The sequence below is a fragment of the Ochotona curzoniae genome, unplaced genomic scaffold, assembly GCF_017591425.1.
Source record: "Ochotona curzoniae isolate NIBS_2020 unplaced genomic scaffold, NIBS_Ocur_1.0 contig_883, whole genome shotgun sequence".
Lineage (NCBI taxonomy): Eukaryota > Metazoa > Chordata > Mammalia > Lagomorpha > Ochotonidae > Ochotona > Ochotona curzoniae.
Genome location: NW_024466599.1, coordinates 5,213,477 through 5,228,847, shown reverse-complemented (window position 1 = coordinate 5,228,847; position 15,371 = coordinate 5,213,477). Strand labels below are relative to the sequence as shown.

General features: G+C 54.8%; 2 protein-coding genes across 5 annotated transcripts in view; one reads left to right on the top strand and one right to left on the bottom strand.

Moving 5' to 3' along the window:
• Positions 1-7,658, bottom strand: part of CPSF3 (cleavage and polyadenylation specific factor 3) — a 30,936-nt gene extending 23,278 nt beyond the window's left edge. For all 3 annotated transcript variants that reach the window (XM_040992806.1, XM_040992807.1, XM_040992808.1), the window contains exons 1-5: positions 7,492-7,658; positions 4,944-5,007; positions 3,037-3,134; positions 1,970-2,098; positions 540-717 (exon numbers count right to left, since the gene is read on the bottom strand). In XM_040992806.1, coding sequence (XP_040848740.1) covers positions 540-717; positions 1,970-2,098; positions 3,037-3,134; positions 4,944-5,007; positions 7,492-7,541 — 519 coding nt within the window. In that variant the 5' untranslated portion in view covers positions 7,542-7,658. The remainder of the gene's footprint in view (positions 1-539; positions 718-1,969; positions 2,099-3,036; positions 3,135-4,943; positions 5,008-7,491) is intronic.
• A 107-nt stretch (positions 7,659-7,765) lies between these two features.
• Positions 7,766-14,801, top strand: ITGB1BP1 (integrin subunit beta 1 binding protein 1). 2 transcript variants are annotated; one of them, XM_040992800.1, is made up of 8 exons: positions 7,766-7,920; positions 8,137-8,243; positions 10,473-10,603; positions 10,710-10,788; positions 12,198-12,334; positions 13,384-13,476; positions 13,852-14,001; positions 14,571-14,801. In XM_040992800.1, the coding sequence occupies exons 3-8, from the start codon at positions 10,532-10,534 to the stop codon at positions 14,640-14,642; spliced, it is 603 nt and encodes a 200-aa protein (XP_040848734.1). In that variant the 5' UTR covers positions 7,766-7,920; positions 8,137-8,243; positions 10,473-10,531; the 3' UTR covers positions 14,643-14,801. The 2 variants fall into 2 exon arrangements, with proteins under 2 accessions (XP_040848734.1, XP_040848735.1); XM_040992801.1 differs by lacking the exon at positions 8,137-8,243.
• Positions 14,802-15,371: the final 570 nt, after the last annotated feature.

Sequence of the window (15,371 nt, the reverse complement as noted above, 5' to 3'; positions counted from 1 at the left end):
TCCATCTGCACACATGCCACGCCCCCTATTCTCCATCTGTACACATGCCACGCCCCCTATTCTCTATCTGCACACATGCCAGGCCCCTATTCTATATCTGCACACATGCCACGCCCCCTATTCTCCATCTGCACACATGCCACGCCCCCTATTCTCCATCTGCACTTTCGCCACGCCCCCTATTCTCCATCTGCACACATGCCACGCCCCCTATTCTCCATCTGTACACATGCCACGCCCCCTATTCTCTATCTGCACACATGCCAGGCCCCTATTCTACATCTGCACACATGCCACGCCCCCTATTCTCCATCTGCACACATGCCACGCCCCCTACTCTCCACCAGCAGCTGGTCCAGTCGATGGAGGTGAATGCAGGGGCGTGCACTGCGGTGTGTAGGGCATTAGTAAGTTCTGACTCGATGCAGAGTGTTATGAGGAAGGGAGGAATTTTCTGTCCCAGTGTTGGCCCCTCTGCCACATGGTGGCACACAGCTGTGACACAGCTCTCAAGGGAGAACAGGGCCAGAGCTAAGTACCTTCACTCCCGCAATCTCGATCATGAACATGGCGGCTCCCAGGACGTGGCCCGCGTGGTAACACCAGAACTTGATCCCTGCAACTTCCTTAACTTCGTGAAAGTTGATCGTTTCAATTTTGTCCATGCTTTCCTCCAAATCTGTCTCAGTGTACAGCATGTCATCTGCTGATATGTTACTAAATGGTAAAGAAGACAACAAAGAGTTGCGTTACTTTTTTCTAAAGTCTGCCAATCTTACTATACAGCGCGTCTCAGGAATTTTGTGTATTTTTTCACTCTGTGATAATAGAAATGTTTACATAGTGTAGCTATACGGGGCTGAGGGCCGTGTCTCATTCACGCGGGATGGAGTTGTTAAATGATGGTTGATATTACTAACGATAACTTTTCCACTTCTAGGGACTTACATATAAAGAAAATAACAAATAGCATCTTAGCTACCTTTCAGAACAGAAACACCAACAAATCCTGGGAGGTTAATGATTTGTGTTGTAGATATCAAGAAAATGCTGGAAACCTCCCAACAGGGGAATGCATCTTCCTCTTACAAGTGGTATAAATTTCCTAAGGGAAATTTTAATTTAAAATGTCAATTTTCTTTGATCAAATAATCCAAATAAGAATTCAATATATGCCACTGAATAAGATATCTGGTCTCAAATTCTCAAGTTCCAAAATTCTATTTATAGAACATCTTAAAAAAAATCTTTATCATGCCTTGTAACTCTTCTAACTCGAAACAAAGTTTTTTCTTTTTAAATCTATTTACAATAGTTGAGAGGGACGCACAACCATATGGAGCTCTAATTAGGGTGGGAAGGGTCAGCACGGAGGAAGGAGGGTGGGACAAACCTTGCAGTTTTCTTCTCTGTAGCATGGGGAGGGGGAGCAGGGAGGGGGGGTCACTCTGCTGTCAAACTACATCAGCACCGAGGGACGGAGGACAGTCCCAGGGACGGAGGACAGTCTGAGGGACGGAGGACAGTCTGAGGGACAAAGGACAGTCCCAGGGACGGAGGACAGTCTGAGGGACGGAGGACAGTCCCAGGGACAGAGGACAGTCTGAGGGACAAAGGACAGTCCCAGGGACGGAGGACAGTCTGAGGGACGGAGGACAGTCTGAGGGACGGAGGACAGTCCCAGGGACAGAGAACAGTCCCAGGACGGAGGACAGTCTGAGGGACAAAGGACAGTCCCAGGGACGGAGGACAGTCTGAGGGACGGAGGACAGTCTGAGGGACGGAGGACAGTCCCAGGGACGGAGGACAGTCCCAGGAATGGAGGACAGTCCTTTGCTGACGTCTTAGAGAAAGGAGGTGTCAGATATTCAGGGGAGTGTGGCCGAGTTCCCTGTGCATCCAGGGTGCACCATGTCCACAGATCGCATCATGAGCCACACGCCTGCATCCCCTCCCAGCAGCACTTTACCTAACTTTCACATAGTCGGACAGCAGCCATCTGTAAATCGCTTTCGTCGCATGCGTCATGAAGGTCCTGCCCTTAAAGCTTGTCTTCTGCAGGAACCACGGCAAAGCTCCACAGTGATCCAGATGGAAGCTCAAAAGACACAAGGAGAGCGTGCTCGTTACAGCGTGCCAGATGACAAGACCAGCACTCACTCCACAGTTCCAAATGACACGGACCATTGCTCATGTACCACAACACCTGCCCAGCAGCTACACCTGACAGGTTCAGGAAGCTAAAGAACAGTACACACAACTCCAGGGCAGCAGAAGGATTTCCCAAGGGGCAAAAAAAGAGAAAACCCTTTTAATTAAAAACTTATGTATCTACTTTCCCTTTATTTGAGAGACAGAGACATAAGCAGAGTTCCCACGCGTGCACGAGTTCACTTCCCACATGCTCACAGACGCCAGCACTGGCCCAGAGCTCCACCCAGGTCTCTCATGTGCTGGCAGGGCCTCAACGACCTGAGCCATCACTGCCGGCATTTGGGGAGTGAACAGCCAGCAAAAGATCTGCTTGTCTGCCTCTCAAATAAATTAAGGGATAATTTTTTTAAAGGTAAGTTCATTTTTGTGCCAAAAATTCTGAAATCCATGTATGCATACTTGCAGTAAAAATTCTACCAGTAAGCAATTTGAGTGAAGAATACTGCCAAACCTAAGCATGACAGCTAGTTTCAAAGATCACTGCAGAGGAATGAAGGTGAAACCATCTTCAGAAGTTGTGGAGACAGGGCGGTAGGACAGGGGCCTCCGGGCACACCCTGCAAGGCGCTTTCTTGGTCTCAGGGGCTAGGATCATCCCAAGTCAATAGCAACCCCTTCCAGTTCCGGGGCACACAGGTGCAGTGAGACAAACAAGCTGTTCACAGCAAACCCTCCAGCCTGGTGCTCACCCAGATGGGACAGCAACAACCTGTCTGCCTGGTTTCAGACACAGCAGCAGGGAGTTGAATCAGAAGTGGGGCAACCAGGCCCTGAGTGGGTGCCCCTATGGGGTGATGCATCATTACTAAGGGGAACACTTACTGACTGATTAACAGGAGGTCAATTTCAGCTGGGTCGATTAAGTCGATGTAAGGAAGAGCGTCCATTCCCTCCAGGCCGGGGTGGATCCCACAGTCCAGCTCAAAGAGAGAAAAGAATCACAATCTCCTACATGCTTTATTAACACTCACTCGGAAAACCAGTTATAACTGTCACCAGCTGTCGCCCACACAATACAAACACCACTGCCTGCAGTTAATTCTTCCCCAGCTCCAATTCTTATGTGATAAATACTAACAACCCCCGTGGCAGAAGGTTAACGCACAGCTCACGCACAGGCTCAGAGGATGCATGACACCCTGGTTTCCAGCTACTGCTGGCAGTCATCCTATGAATGGATGAACTCTTTTGAGCATTTATTACATGTTAAGCATTTTCCATAGGTTTACTGTAAGACTGAACTGGGAGAAAATAATTGGAGATTTCCCTGACTGGGCTAACTTGTGTTAACACCCCATTCCTTTACCCCTGGAAGAAGTTAGAGGAACTGACGAGCATGGCCAAGGAGAGAAAAAAGGCCTAAAGTGAGAGCAGCCAGCACTGCCTGGTACTCAGGCTCGCCCAGCTGCATCAGCCCCTGCAGGTGAGCCTACCAGGCCTCAGGCTGCTGGAGTCGTGGCGCCCTGGGGCTTTTGCTGGAGCAAAGCCTCCGGACTGGGATAAGACAAGAGTTCAGCAGGTCTGACTGATTGATAATTTCAGAACCTTAGAATAGGAGACTACTTCAAAGTTTACAGAGAAATGCAACTAAGGGCTAGCACTGTGACACAACATATTAAACCACTGCCTGTAGTGCCAACAGCTCACAGGGCACTAGTTCAAGCCTGGCTATTCTACTTCTGATCTCGTTCCCTGCTAATACATCAGGGAAAACAGTAGGGGATGGCCCGGGTGTGTGGGTCCCTGTACCCATCCAGGGGACCCGGATGAAGCTCTTGGCTTCAGCCTGGCCTGACCCCAGCCAACATGGCCTTCTGGGCAGTAAACCAGCAAATGTAGGCTCTCTCTCATCTCTCATCCTTCCTTTTGGAACTCTGCCTTTCAGATAAACACATCAACCTTTTCTTAAAAAGTGGAATTATATTGTAAGTTTATTTTGGTGTAAAAAAATTTAAAATCAATGTACAGTTGTTTCATAATAATACTTTCTGTGAATTTTTTGAAGATCTCGTATATATGATTTCAAAATTTTGCACAAAAAAGCAGTTTATCCTTTCAAACAAATTTTTCTTTATTTTTATTTATTTGAAACGCAGAGAGAGAAAGAGGCCTCCCAACTGCTGGTTCACTCCTTAAACCCCTGAACAGCCAGAGCTGAGGCAGGCCAGAGCCAGTAACCCAGCACTGCCTCCGGGTTCCCCCCGGCAGGCACATGTAAGCAGGCACTGCCCAGGAAGCAGAGCCCGATCTTGAACCAGGTAATCCGATATGGAGTGTGGACATTCCAAGTAGCACCCCACGGCCACTGCAGGCTTGCGGTTCCATCAGCCCAGCAACTCCACACATCCTCTCAGCTTATTCAATGCTTTTCAAATCACCAAGCAGACATGTGTACTAGTTTTCCACATGAACATTTTGCAGCAGGAATGGGAACCGTTCTCTGCCCAGGACCATTTGGAGCTTCACAGCATTCGTGACCACACAGAGCCAATTACTGAGACACCAGCCTGCTAGGAATCTACTGAACTCCAAGTCCTGCCGTTGGTTGCCCTGACAGACCCGGACCAGCTGATTCTGTGAACTCAGCACGTGGGCCAGCCGTCCTCGCTCTGTTCTGCAGCAAGGTACTAACACAGTACTGTTAACATGCTTCTGGGAGGTGACCAGCCGGCCGAAGACCTAACACACCATACAGACAGAGCCACTCAATGCACAGAAATAGTAATTACCATGATTTTTCTTCCTTTGAACTCCAGAATAATACATGATCTTCCTACTTCCTGTCCAGCTCCCCTGTAAACAGAAAGATAAAAACAAATTCAGAACAGTCTGGATGGAGCCCTACAGATTTAAACCTTTTAACAACTTACACTGTCACCTTTGATGATGACGACTCACTTGAAATTTCTGCCAGTGGGGAGTTCTACAAATGGTAATGACATGGACAGATGAAGGGTGCTGCAGCCCAGGAGGGCAGGCCTTCTGCAGCTGTCAGAGGGTGCTGCGAGCCCCGGAAGCCCAAGGTTAAGCTCAGGCTTCTGAATGTCAGGATCAAACTAGGAGAGGCTTATGTGTCCACCAGCAGTGATGCATAAAGCAGGCCCTTCAGAACCCCTCGACCTTCCACAGGGCCCAGCATGCAGTTGCCTTGTGAATTCCAGTCCCTTTTCAGTCAGTTTCTTGGGAAACTCTTGGAGCAGACAAGGGTTCCAGCTTCAACTGGGCATGTGTACGCACTCGCTTTGTGAACCCCTCCCTTGTGACACCTTTCCTCTCCCAAGAAACTCAACCTGCAACAACCTGCTCCCCTTGCCAAGGAGACAAGTGTGGCCCTTGGGGACCCTGGCCTCAAGGAACTCCAGCCTCCTTGAAGATCGATGGCCAAACCTGTCCACCCTCAAGCTGCCCGAGCTGGCTGCAGTAACCACAACCGAATCACCACCCGCCCACGTGACCAGCTCGCTGGGGGCACCCGTGCCCTGAGCTCAGCTTCACATCAGCTTTCCAATTTTCTTCTTTCCCAACCCTTGTCCTCTTCTTCCCTGGATTCAGAAGGATGGCTCACTGGACAAGTTCATCCCCTCAGCCACCCACCAGCCCCTTTACCACATGACCTGCAATATTCTAGGCACTCTCCCTCCCCAAAACTCCAGGTTCCTTCAGCTCCAATTCCACTCCTTCCCAGTCAGCTTCTAAAGGAACACACACTCCATGTCCCTTTGCCTTCCGTGGACTCCACTCCCTACAATTCGGTTTCTGAAACCGTCCCTCTTGACAGTGCAAACAGCCACTTCATCACCTAGCTACTTGTTCCTTATCTGAAAGGCAGTTAGAGAGCTCTTCCACCTGCTAGTTCACTTCTCCAATGGCCGCCACTGCCAGGGAGGGCAGGCCAAAGCCAGGGGCAGGAACTCCAGGGGGTCTCCCACATGGGGAGCAGGGTCCCCCCAGCAACCCTCTGGGCCTTTCTGCCTCCATGCTCCAATCCGGAACTTTCTGGGTTTCCTTCCCAAGTTCAGGTGTCTAGCCAGGGAGTGGCCCACCCTTCAATGCTGGTGTCTCAGCTTCTCTCCTGGGCCCTTTCTCAGTCTTCCACATGCCAATTTCTGCAGAGTCTCCACGGCCCAGACTGGTCTCGTCAACCTCAGAGAGCACTAAATGCCCCTGACATCTAAGAGCTGCATGCCATGCTGCATCTGTTCTCTCACCCCAGGGGCTCTTCCCACAGATACTGGCAGGATGGGCCCTTTCTATCATTAGGGTCCCGCTCACATGTCGCCTTCTCCACAGCGTTCCACAAGTCCCTCACAGCACAGCACATCACAACGCAGCACAGTCTCTCACAGCACAAGCTATTCACAGCAGGTTTCAAGAGACTGCAGCACCTGAGGCAGTAAATCTCAACATCTGCAAACTAAAGAACTTCTTTCAACTCCTACACATCCTCCTCGGAGACAGAAAAAAATACAAAACCCCTCAAGTTAGTAGGCACCTGCCAACCCCAGAACCAGGGCGGGTTCAGGGGGATGGAGCCTGGCCCAGAAGGATAATCCAAGGAATGGAGCCTGGCCTAGCGGGGACCCCAAGGATGGAGCTTGGCTGAGTGGGGGTCCCTGGGGATGGAGCCTGGCCTAGCGGAGACCCCGGGGATGGAGCCTGGCCTAGCGGGGACCCTGGGGATGGAGCCTGGCTGAATGTGGGACCCCGGGGATGGAGCCTGGCCGAGTGGGAAACCCCGGGGATGGAGCCTGGCTGAATGGTGGACCCCCGGGGATGGAGCCTGGCTGAGTGGGGGTCCCTGGGGATGGAGCCTGGCCTAGCGGAGACCCCGGGGATGGAGCCTGGCCTAGCGGAGACCCCGGGGATGGAGCCTGGCTGAATGGGAGACCCCCGGGGATGGAGCCTGGCTGAGTGGGGGTCCCTGGGGATGGAGCCTGGCCTAGCGGGGACCCCAAGGATGGAGCCTGGCCTAGCGGACACCCCGGGGATGGAGCCTGGATGAGTGGGGACCCCGGGGATGGAGCCTGGCCTAGCGAGGACCCTGGGGATGGAGCCTAGATGAGTGGGGACCCTGGGGATGGAGCCTGGCTGAGTGGGGGTCCCTGGGGATGGAGCCTGGCCTAGCGGGGACCCTGGGGATGGAGCATGGCTGAATGGGGGACACCGGGGATGGAGCCTGGCCGAGCGGGCGACTCCGGGGAGCACATCAGCTCCAGGGACCCTTCCTCTCCCCTCACCCAGCCCGGGGCTCCCCTTCCTCTCTCGCTGCTCCCTTACAGGGGTCGGATCAGCAGCTGGTCGCTCTCCTCAGCAGGAATCGAAGACATCCCGGCTATCTGAGGGAGCAATGCGGGGATGGCGCAGGCCGCCGCACTCCTTCCCGAAACCCGGACACAAGCCCTGCAGCCCCCAAACAGGAAGCACCGGGCCCTGCAAGAGCACCACTTCCGCCTCCCTGGCGCGCTCAGGGCTGAAGCTCCGCCCGACTTCCGGTCCCAGAGCCGGGAGCGCGAGGTTCCAAGCTCCGTGGGGGCCAGGGCGTTAGGGGCCAGGGCGTTAGGGGCGGGACCGCGCCTGCGCGAGCCCGGGCGAGGCGGGCTGGAAAAGCTGGCGCTGGAGTGGGAACTGGAGTGAGCCGGCCGGGTGCCCGCGGCTGTGCCCAGCTCCGAGCGCCGGCGACCCCCGGGCTGGGCCCGCGGCGGCGAGGTGAGCGCCCGGGGCATCGCTCGGGCGGGGCCGGCGAGCGGGACGCGGTCCGGGGGGCAGCCGTGCAGGCGGATGGGTGGGGTCGCTGGCCGGGCAGGGCTGGGTCCCGTGGCCAGGCCCGCGCGTGTGTGCCCCCGAGCGAGGCGAGGCGTGAGGGCGTCCCTTTCTGGTGCCGTGGCCTTCCCCGCATCCCGCTGGTGGCGGACACCCTGACAGGTGTCAGATCCGCTACAGCCTCGGGGATCCGCGGCAGAGTGAGCGTGGACACTCCTGCTCCTGTCCCCCAACCCAGCCCTTCTCTGGCAGAGGCGGCAACCTGCAAGGTAGGAGGTGACAGGTGACTCGGGGCCAGGTGCTCCTCGGGCCCCAGCAGTTCTGCCTTCCGGGCACTGTGCAAGGTGACAGGGGCCAGGACCCCCCGAGGCAGTGGGCTGTGCAACTACAAGGTAACTTCCCGGGATGGAGGAGGGAGGCAAGATGAAGTATCCAGCTTTGGAACTTTTTGCATGTGAAGTGACAGTAGTATCGTGGGCCTAGTGTGACACAGAGGGTAAAACCGCTACTTGAGCATTCTGTGTGGGTGTTGGTTCACGTCCCAGCTGCTCCACTTCCAGTCCAGCTCTCTGAGCCTGGAAAACGGAGGATTGCCAGGTGCTTGGGACCCTGCACCTGCATAGGAGACCCCATGAAACTGCTGGATTCAGCCTGGCCAGCCCTGGCCATTGCAGCCATCTGCAGAGTGGCCCAGCAGATGGTTGGAGGATGGTAACTCCTCTGTGTAGCTCTGACCTCCAAATAAACAAACTTTTTAAAAACAAATCAGTGTGCTTAAGAAGGTGCCTCAGGTCAGCTATTGGCGATGTAATAAATGCTTGTTTTGAGAGGTCTGGGACAGGAGACTTGAGGGGCTGCGCAGCCTTAATACGGGGTCATTTCCAAATCTTTCTTGTGTTCTGCAGACCCGAGGAGGTGCTTTGGGGTTCCCCTCACTGTAGACATGTCTGATTTCATTCAGTCAGTGGTACGACTAACTGCACTTCAGCGTGTAGTCGGCGCTCCCCATCCACAGTCTGCCTGTGGGGCACCAATCCTGGGTCAGAAGCAGTCAAGAAGACAAACTGCATTTGTCCTGAGCATGTGGGTGTCCTGTTATCCTGTGGTGACCACTCCTTGCTGATCACATCGAAAGCATTTCCCTGGTGTCACACGGGTCAGCAGTCCAGAGATGACTTGCAGCACACAGATGGTCTTCCTTCGCTGCCTCAGGAAGCCGTCACAGCTCTTGGTTGCTGACTATGCCCCACACACACATTCACTCTCCTGGCAGGACTCGCCCTGGTTTGTCTGCACCAGCGCCAGCGGCATGCTGGGTAACACAGCAGACTCTTCCAGTGTTGCCATGGTGACATTGATGAGGCATTCTGTGGTGACCAGCACCCACTCCCCTGGTGTCTGCACGTCCCCTGCCTTGTCAGGCCGCATGTGTGGGCAGGGAAGGGCCTCTCCTCATGCCCTCTGTGTCCCTTGTCCTGGGGACTCCCCATCGGCTGGTGCCAGTTCGGTGCGGTCCTAGGCCCGAGACCTTCCTGCCACCCGTCTCGTGGCCTGGTGGCTGGGCTCACTGCCCACAGTGGGGCTCCTCTCGGCCCTTAGCCATGGTAGGGCCGAGTTCCCTGCGTGGAGGCCAGAGTTGTTTCCTGGAAACTTCCTGTTGAACCCCACCTCCAACCGTGACTGTCCTGGGGGCTGCAAGTCCGTCTGCCCCACAACCTGCTCTCCTGCCCTGCCCCGCCTCACCCCAGTGACCAGAGAGCCCCCCACTCCTGCACTGCTCCCCCACCTTGTGCAGCTCCCCTCTTTTTTCTATCTAAAAAACTCTCCCTTCCTCCCATCACTGCATCACCCTAACTTGCTTTCCTGGACTATGAGGCTGATAGACAACAACTTGGCAGGTGTCTTCGGTTTGGGGTGTCTCCTCCAGCACGCTCAGGGGCTCTGTTGTCTGCTGCTGTGTCCCTGGCACCGAGTAGGAGCTTGCTGAGAAGGAAGGAATGAGGAATGAACGAAATAGGTTTCTTAGATACCCTACAACTAAAGAAAAAACAGAAACTGGACAATGAGGGGGCTGGCACCATGGCGTAGTAGGTTAAGCCTCCATCTGTGGGGCTGGTATCCCCTAATGATGCTGGTTTGAGTCCTAGACGTTTTACTCCCAATCCAGCTCCCTGCTAATGACTCTGGGGCCCAAGCAGTGTGGGGGGTGACCCACGTGCTTGGGCCCCAGAACCCAGAGGGGAGAGCTGGAAGGAGCTCCAGGCTCCCAGCTTCTGAGTTTTTGGAGAACTGGATGGCTTCCATCTATTGCTTAGGAAAAACACTTCTCGCTTTTCCCTCCCCGACCCACCATGTAGGCTTCTGGCTCCCCCTCCCCTTTGATTAAGCTGATTTGTGATCCAGTAGGAAGAAAAGACTGGAGAAGCCTAGTGTGTACTGAGGTTGTTAAGAGAAAGAACGATCCGGAACCAGAGGGATCCATGTGGCTCTTCCTGCAGGGACTGTGACGAGCACACGTGTGCTTGCGGGGGAACCTCTGGACCATGCAGTGGTGAGAATGTTCCGGAAAGGCAAGAAGCGGCACAGCAGCAGCAGCTCCCAGAGCAGCGAAATCAGCACCAAGAGCAAGGTGAGGGGGAGGGGAGGGGGAGGGGAGAGGAAGGGTGTGTTTGGTAGAGAATGTCCAAGAAGGTAGGCCTCTTCCGACGTGGGGTCTCATGTATTTTTTCTCTCAGTCTGTGGATTCCAGCCTGGGGGGCCTCTCGCGATCCAGCACAGTGGCCAGCCTTGACACAGACTCCACGAAGAGCTCAGGTGGGTGCCAGCGGCGGGTCCCTCCTGGCCGGCCCTCTGCGTGGCCAGGTGGCCTCCCCTGCAGCACAGTGTACCCGTATGTGTCTGCCGGGTCTTCCTTTCCGCCACCCCTCTGGACAAGTTCAGGAATGGACCCAAAGGTGGAGAGAAGTGGGCTGCAGTGAGGCAGGAGGATGTGGGTTTGGGTGAGGTTGGTGAGTGTGGGCTGGGATGAGTTGTGGGGTGTACATGGCTGGGGTGAGGCAGGGAAAGCCAGGGCCCTACAAGTTGGCTCCGGCCTCTGAGCAGACTGCTCCTCGTGAGCCCCAAAGCAGAATGTCTGAGAGCATCCTGAGGAGATAGCTCAGAGCCAGCGTGGGCACAGGATGAATATCTCAGTGGATGGAGCACAGCTGACAGTGAGGGCTGCGTCTGTTGGCACCTCGTGCAGACACTCCCAAGAGAGCTAATAGGGCTCCCTTAGGCACTGCTCACTGGAAATGCCCTGCAGCCCTGGCACGACAGAGTAATGGCTAAATGCTTGCCTTGTAACCGCTGGGATCCCACATGGGTGCCAGTTTGTGTCCCCGCAGCTCCACTTCCTATCCGGCTCCCTGCTTGTGGCCTGGGAAAGCAGTAGAGGACAGTCCAAAGCCTTGGAACCCTGCATCCATGTGGGAGACCTGGAAGAGGCTCCTGGCCCCCGGTTTTGGGTTGGCTCAGCTCCGGCTGTTACAGACACTTGGGGAGTGCACCAGAGAACAGAAGATCCTTCTCTGTTTCTCCTTCTTTTTGTAGATCTGACCTTCCGATAAAAATAAAAAAAGAAAAGGCCTGCCTCACTTGCGCAGTGTATAATCCTGCTTCTCTCAGCACAGGGGAGGGGAGCTATGGAGATTCTGTGGTGTGAAGTCCACCTTGCCCTCATTTCTGGATTCCCTTAAAGTATCCAAACCGCAGGTGGCAGTATTTGTGTACATGCTTCCTGAAGGAGTCACATGGCACTTCCTGTGTGCCGGACTCCCCGGGTGGGCCCTTCCATCCGTCCAAAGTGAGCGCTATCCGCCCTTCCCTGACTGAACTGTGGACAGAAAGCAGGCTTCCGGGATCAGGAAGGGCAAATTCCCGGGAAGAGGAAGAAACTAAAAAATTACCACATCCCTGGCCTTGTGAGGGTCTCAGGTGTCTATCTTGTAGTTGGCTCTTTGCTTTCTCTGGCTTGTTCTAGAATGAGTCCATCTTTACCAGCCCACTGCTGAGCCCTTCGGTCCAGTGAGGTTACCGAAGCGGCAGGTTCCTTTTTTCAAGTAAAGCAGCTTGGCCTCTGGAACATTTAGAATTCACGGCAGGTCTCTGGAGGGACCCCAGGGTGCTCTGCCATGCGATGCCTCTGCTGAAGCCTAACATGACACTGTTTCTTTCACCTTTAGGACAAAGCAACAATAATTTAGACACCTGTGCAGAATTCCGAATAAAATACGTCGGTGCCATTGAAAAACTGAAAATCTCCGAGGGGAAAAGTCTTGAGGGACCACTGGAGCTGATCAACTACATAGACGTTGCCCAGGTCTGAAAGTTGCGGCCCAGCCTCTGGCTGCTTCTGAGATGGCTGCAGGGACACACACGGGGCTCTGGGAGGGGACATTTGTTCTCCCGGGCTCCGCTCCAGGAGGGGGACAGTCCTCAGTGGCCTGCTGGAGCCATACGTCACAGTCACACACACCCAGTGTGCTCTGTGGTCATGAGTGCATGTCACATGGGAACAGACAAGGTGGTGAGACAGGGTGCCTGGGCCCTCTCCAAAGGCCCGCCACGCTGGGCGAGGCCGAGCTGGGGGCAGAGCTCCATCCAGCCTGGCCTATGGGCAGTCTGCACTGCAAGAAGCTGAGGAGCTAGGTGTCCATCCTGGCCTCCTCATGGGGGTGAAGAACCCCTGACCACTGGGCCAGGTGCAGCCCGCCTTCTCTGTCTTACAAGGCTGTTCTGTGTGGTCTGAATGAGGGGCTCAGCCACAAGTAAATCTCCTGAGACAGGCTAAGATAACTGTGCCATCCATCCCAAACAGTCAGAGGCACGGACACAGCTGGTTAACTGGTGTTTCCACAGACACTGGTGAAGCAGAGCATGCCTGCTGGCCAGTGACGCCTGGTTTACCCGAGAGAGGACAGATCAGACAGAAATCACAAGGTGGCACCGGCTGTCTTGTTTGTAAATATTTCAGAACACTGACTAACGTTGTTCCCCACCAGTCCCTGCCAGTCTGCAGCCCTGGGGCAGCAAGCAGTGGGCAGGTGCTCTCCACTGGGAAGCTCGGTGTCTGCAGTCCGCCTTCCACGTGCCCTGTGCTGACACCCACCTTAACTTTGGGGATGTTCACATCCAAGTCAAGCCCTTCTGTTTTCTGCTGCAAGGATCCTAACTCCACCAGGATCCGTGAGAAGGATGTCAGCTTGTAAGGAGGGTGAACAGGAAGACAAAGGGGACAGAGCATGCGCTGTCCTGTCCCTGGAGAGGGCCCTGCTAGGCTGATGTGGCTCTCACTCTGGTGAGGGTGTGGCACCCCCAGTGACAAGTCAGACTACCTACATTTCATGTCATGTTATCTTTACTTTAAAGCAAGATGGAAAGCTGCCTTTTGTTCCACTGGAGGAAGAATTTATTATGGGAGTTTCCAAGTATGGCATCAAAGTGTCCACGTCAGATCAGTATGTAAGTAACTGTGAGGGTGGGCATGTCCTAGCAGAGGCAATGTGTGTGGAGCAGCTGGTTGGTAACCTCCAACAGCCAGTCCTAAATGTGGCCGCTTCTTGTGCAGGGACAGGGGTGTCCTTGATGCACCGCGTAGGTGCAGCCCATTGGCGGGGGACCCCATGCCATGTCTTATCATGCCACATCGCATCAGAGTGGCCAAGAGCGGAGCTGGGAGTCTAGGGAGGGAGGCATGGTGCTGCAGACAGCCTGCCCTGTCGGTGAGCCTACAAAAGCGTCCTGGGTGAGGACATGCTGCGTCCTGCGTGGGGAGATGGGGCTGCAGGCACCCAGAGCAGTACTGATGTCCCTGTCTCTGTGCTGTCCCTGCCACAGGATGTTCTACACAGGCACGCCCTGTACCTCATCATCCGCATGGTGTGCTATGACGACGGGCTGGGGGCGGGGAAGAGCCTCCTGGCTCTGAAGACCACCGACGCAAGCAACGAAGAGTACAGCCTGTGGGTGTACCAGTGCAGCAGCCTGGTAAGGCCTGTGTCCTTGGTCAGCCTCTTGCCCTCAGCCTGGGGGTCTCGCCTCCCAGTCAGCCCCTAGTCCTCAGCCAGTGAGGCCTGCCGTCCCTCAGTCAGCTTCTAGCTCTCAGGCTACATAGCCAAGCCTAGAGGCTGTCAACAGACTGCAGAGGACAGGAATGTACCATCCATGATGTGGCTGGTTCCTGGCCTGGCAGAAGCCCTAGGTCAGCTGCCGCCTAGGCCTGGCGCACCTGGTGGGAGTGGGGGCCCAACAGCAGCGCCCACTTGTGCCTGGACCCTAATGGGCCAGGGTGGACCATAGCAGATGGTAGGGCTGCATCCTGCATGGCCCAGGAGCGCTGTGGCTGACAGTGTCTCCCTGTCCCCATGACCATGATGCTCATGGGCCATGGCACCCATGTGCTACTGGTGTCTGCTGTGCTGTGGGGGAGAGCAGGCGGGACCCCCCGTGCGCAGGCCCACCCCGGCTGGCATAGATGTGTTCTGGCTCACACGGCTGCCGGTCACAGGAGGCACAGGCAGACCGAGGACTGCTGCTCTGTCTCCTCCCTGATGTAGGAGCAGGCACAGGCCATCTGCAAGGTGCTGTCCACCGCTTTCGACTCTGCGCTCACATCTGAGAAGTCTTGAGTCCTGGCAGCCTGTCGGTGTCTGGCTCGAGTCTGAACCCGGGTGTCTGCAGTGCTGAGCTGTTCCGGGAACATGAAGTCATCCTTTGTCCTCACGTCCTGGGGAGAGTGCAGCGCTGACACTATTAATTGTTTTTATATTAAAATGCCATAATGACTCAGTGAAGTTCTCTTCTTTCTGGGATAAAAAAAGAAACCTCATTTGTAACCTTCAGTGCAGGTAAGCCTCGCACCCAGGGCCTAATGTCCCTGCTGTGACATTCCGGAACTCTGTTCCTGGGGGAGGGAGGTGGGCGCAGCTTCCGGAGGCTGCATCCCCGACCCAGCTCCTGCTCCTGTGGAATGACACCAAGTTCAAGGGTCCATTTGTGGAAGTATATTGCCATGTCACAGTCCCTCGGTGCAGGTCCTGGCTCCCCCACTTCCCGTTCCAGCTTCCTTACTGTCCACCCTGGGGACACAGCAGGTAGATAGCCACAGTGCTTGGTCTCTGCAACCCACGTGTCGTTGCTGGCTCCTGGCTTTGATCTGCCCAGCACTGGCTTTTGCAGGCATTTGGGGGGAATGAAGCGATAGATGAAAATCTTTCTGTCTTCCAAAAATTAAAATAAAAGGGAAGATAACACGCTAATGAATTCCAGTGTTCTCGTGAGAATTAAGAGAAGCTTAGAAGATGACGGTTCTTACAGAAATAACACAGATTGAAGAGTAACCACAGTGTGCTGTGCCT

Coding starts and splice junctions, on each gene's coding strand:
- ITGB1BP1 (XM_040992801.1), top strand. CDS start 10,532: ATGTTCCGGAAAGGCAAGAAGCGGCACAGCAGCAGCAGCTCCCAGAGC. Junction 10,604..10,709: donor AAATCAGCACCAAGAGCAAG/GTGAGGGGGAGG, acceptor TTTTTCTCTCAG/TCTGTGGATTCCAGCCTGGG. Junction 10,789..12,197: donor AGACTCCACGAAGAGCTCAG/GTGGGTGCCAGC, acceptor TTTCACCTTTAG/GACAAAGCAACAATAATTTA.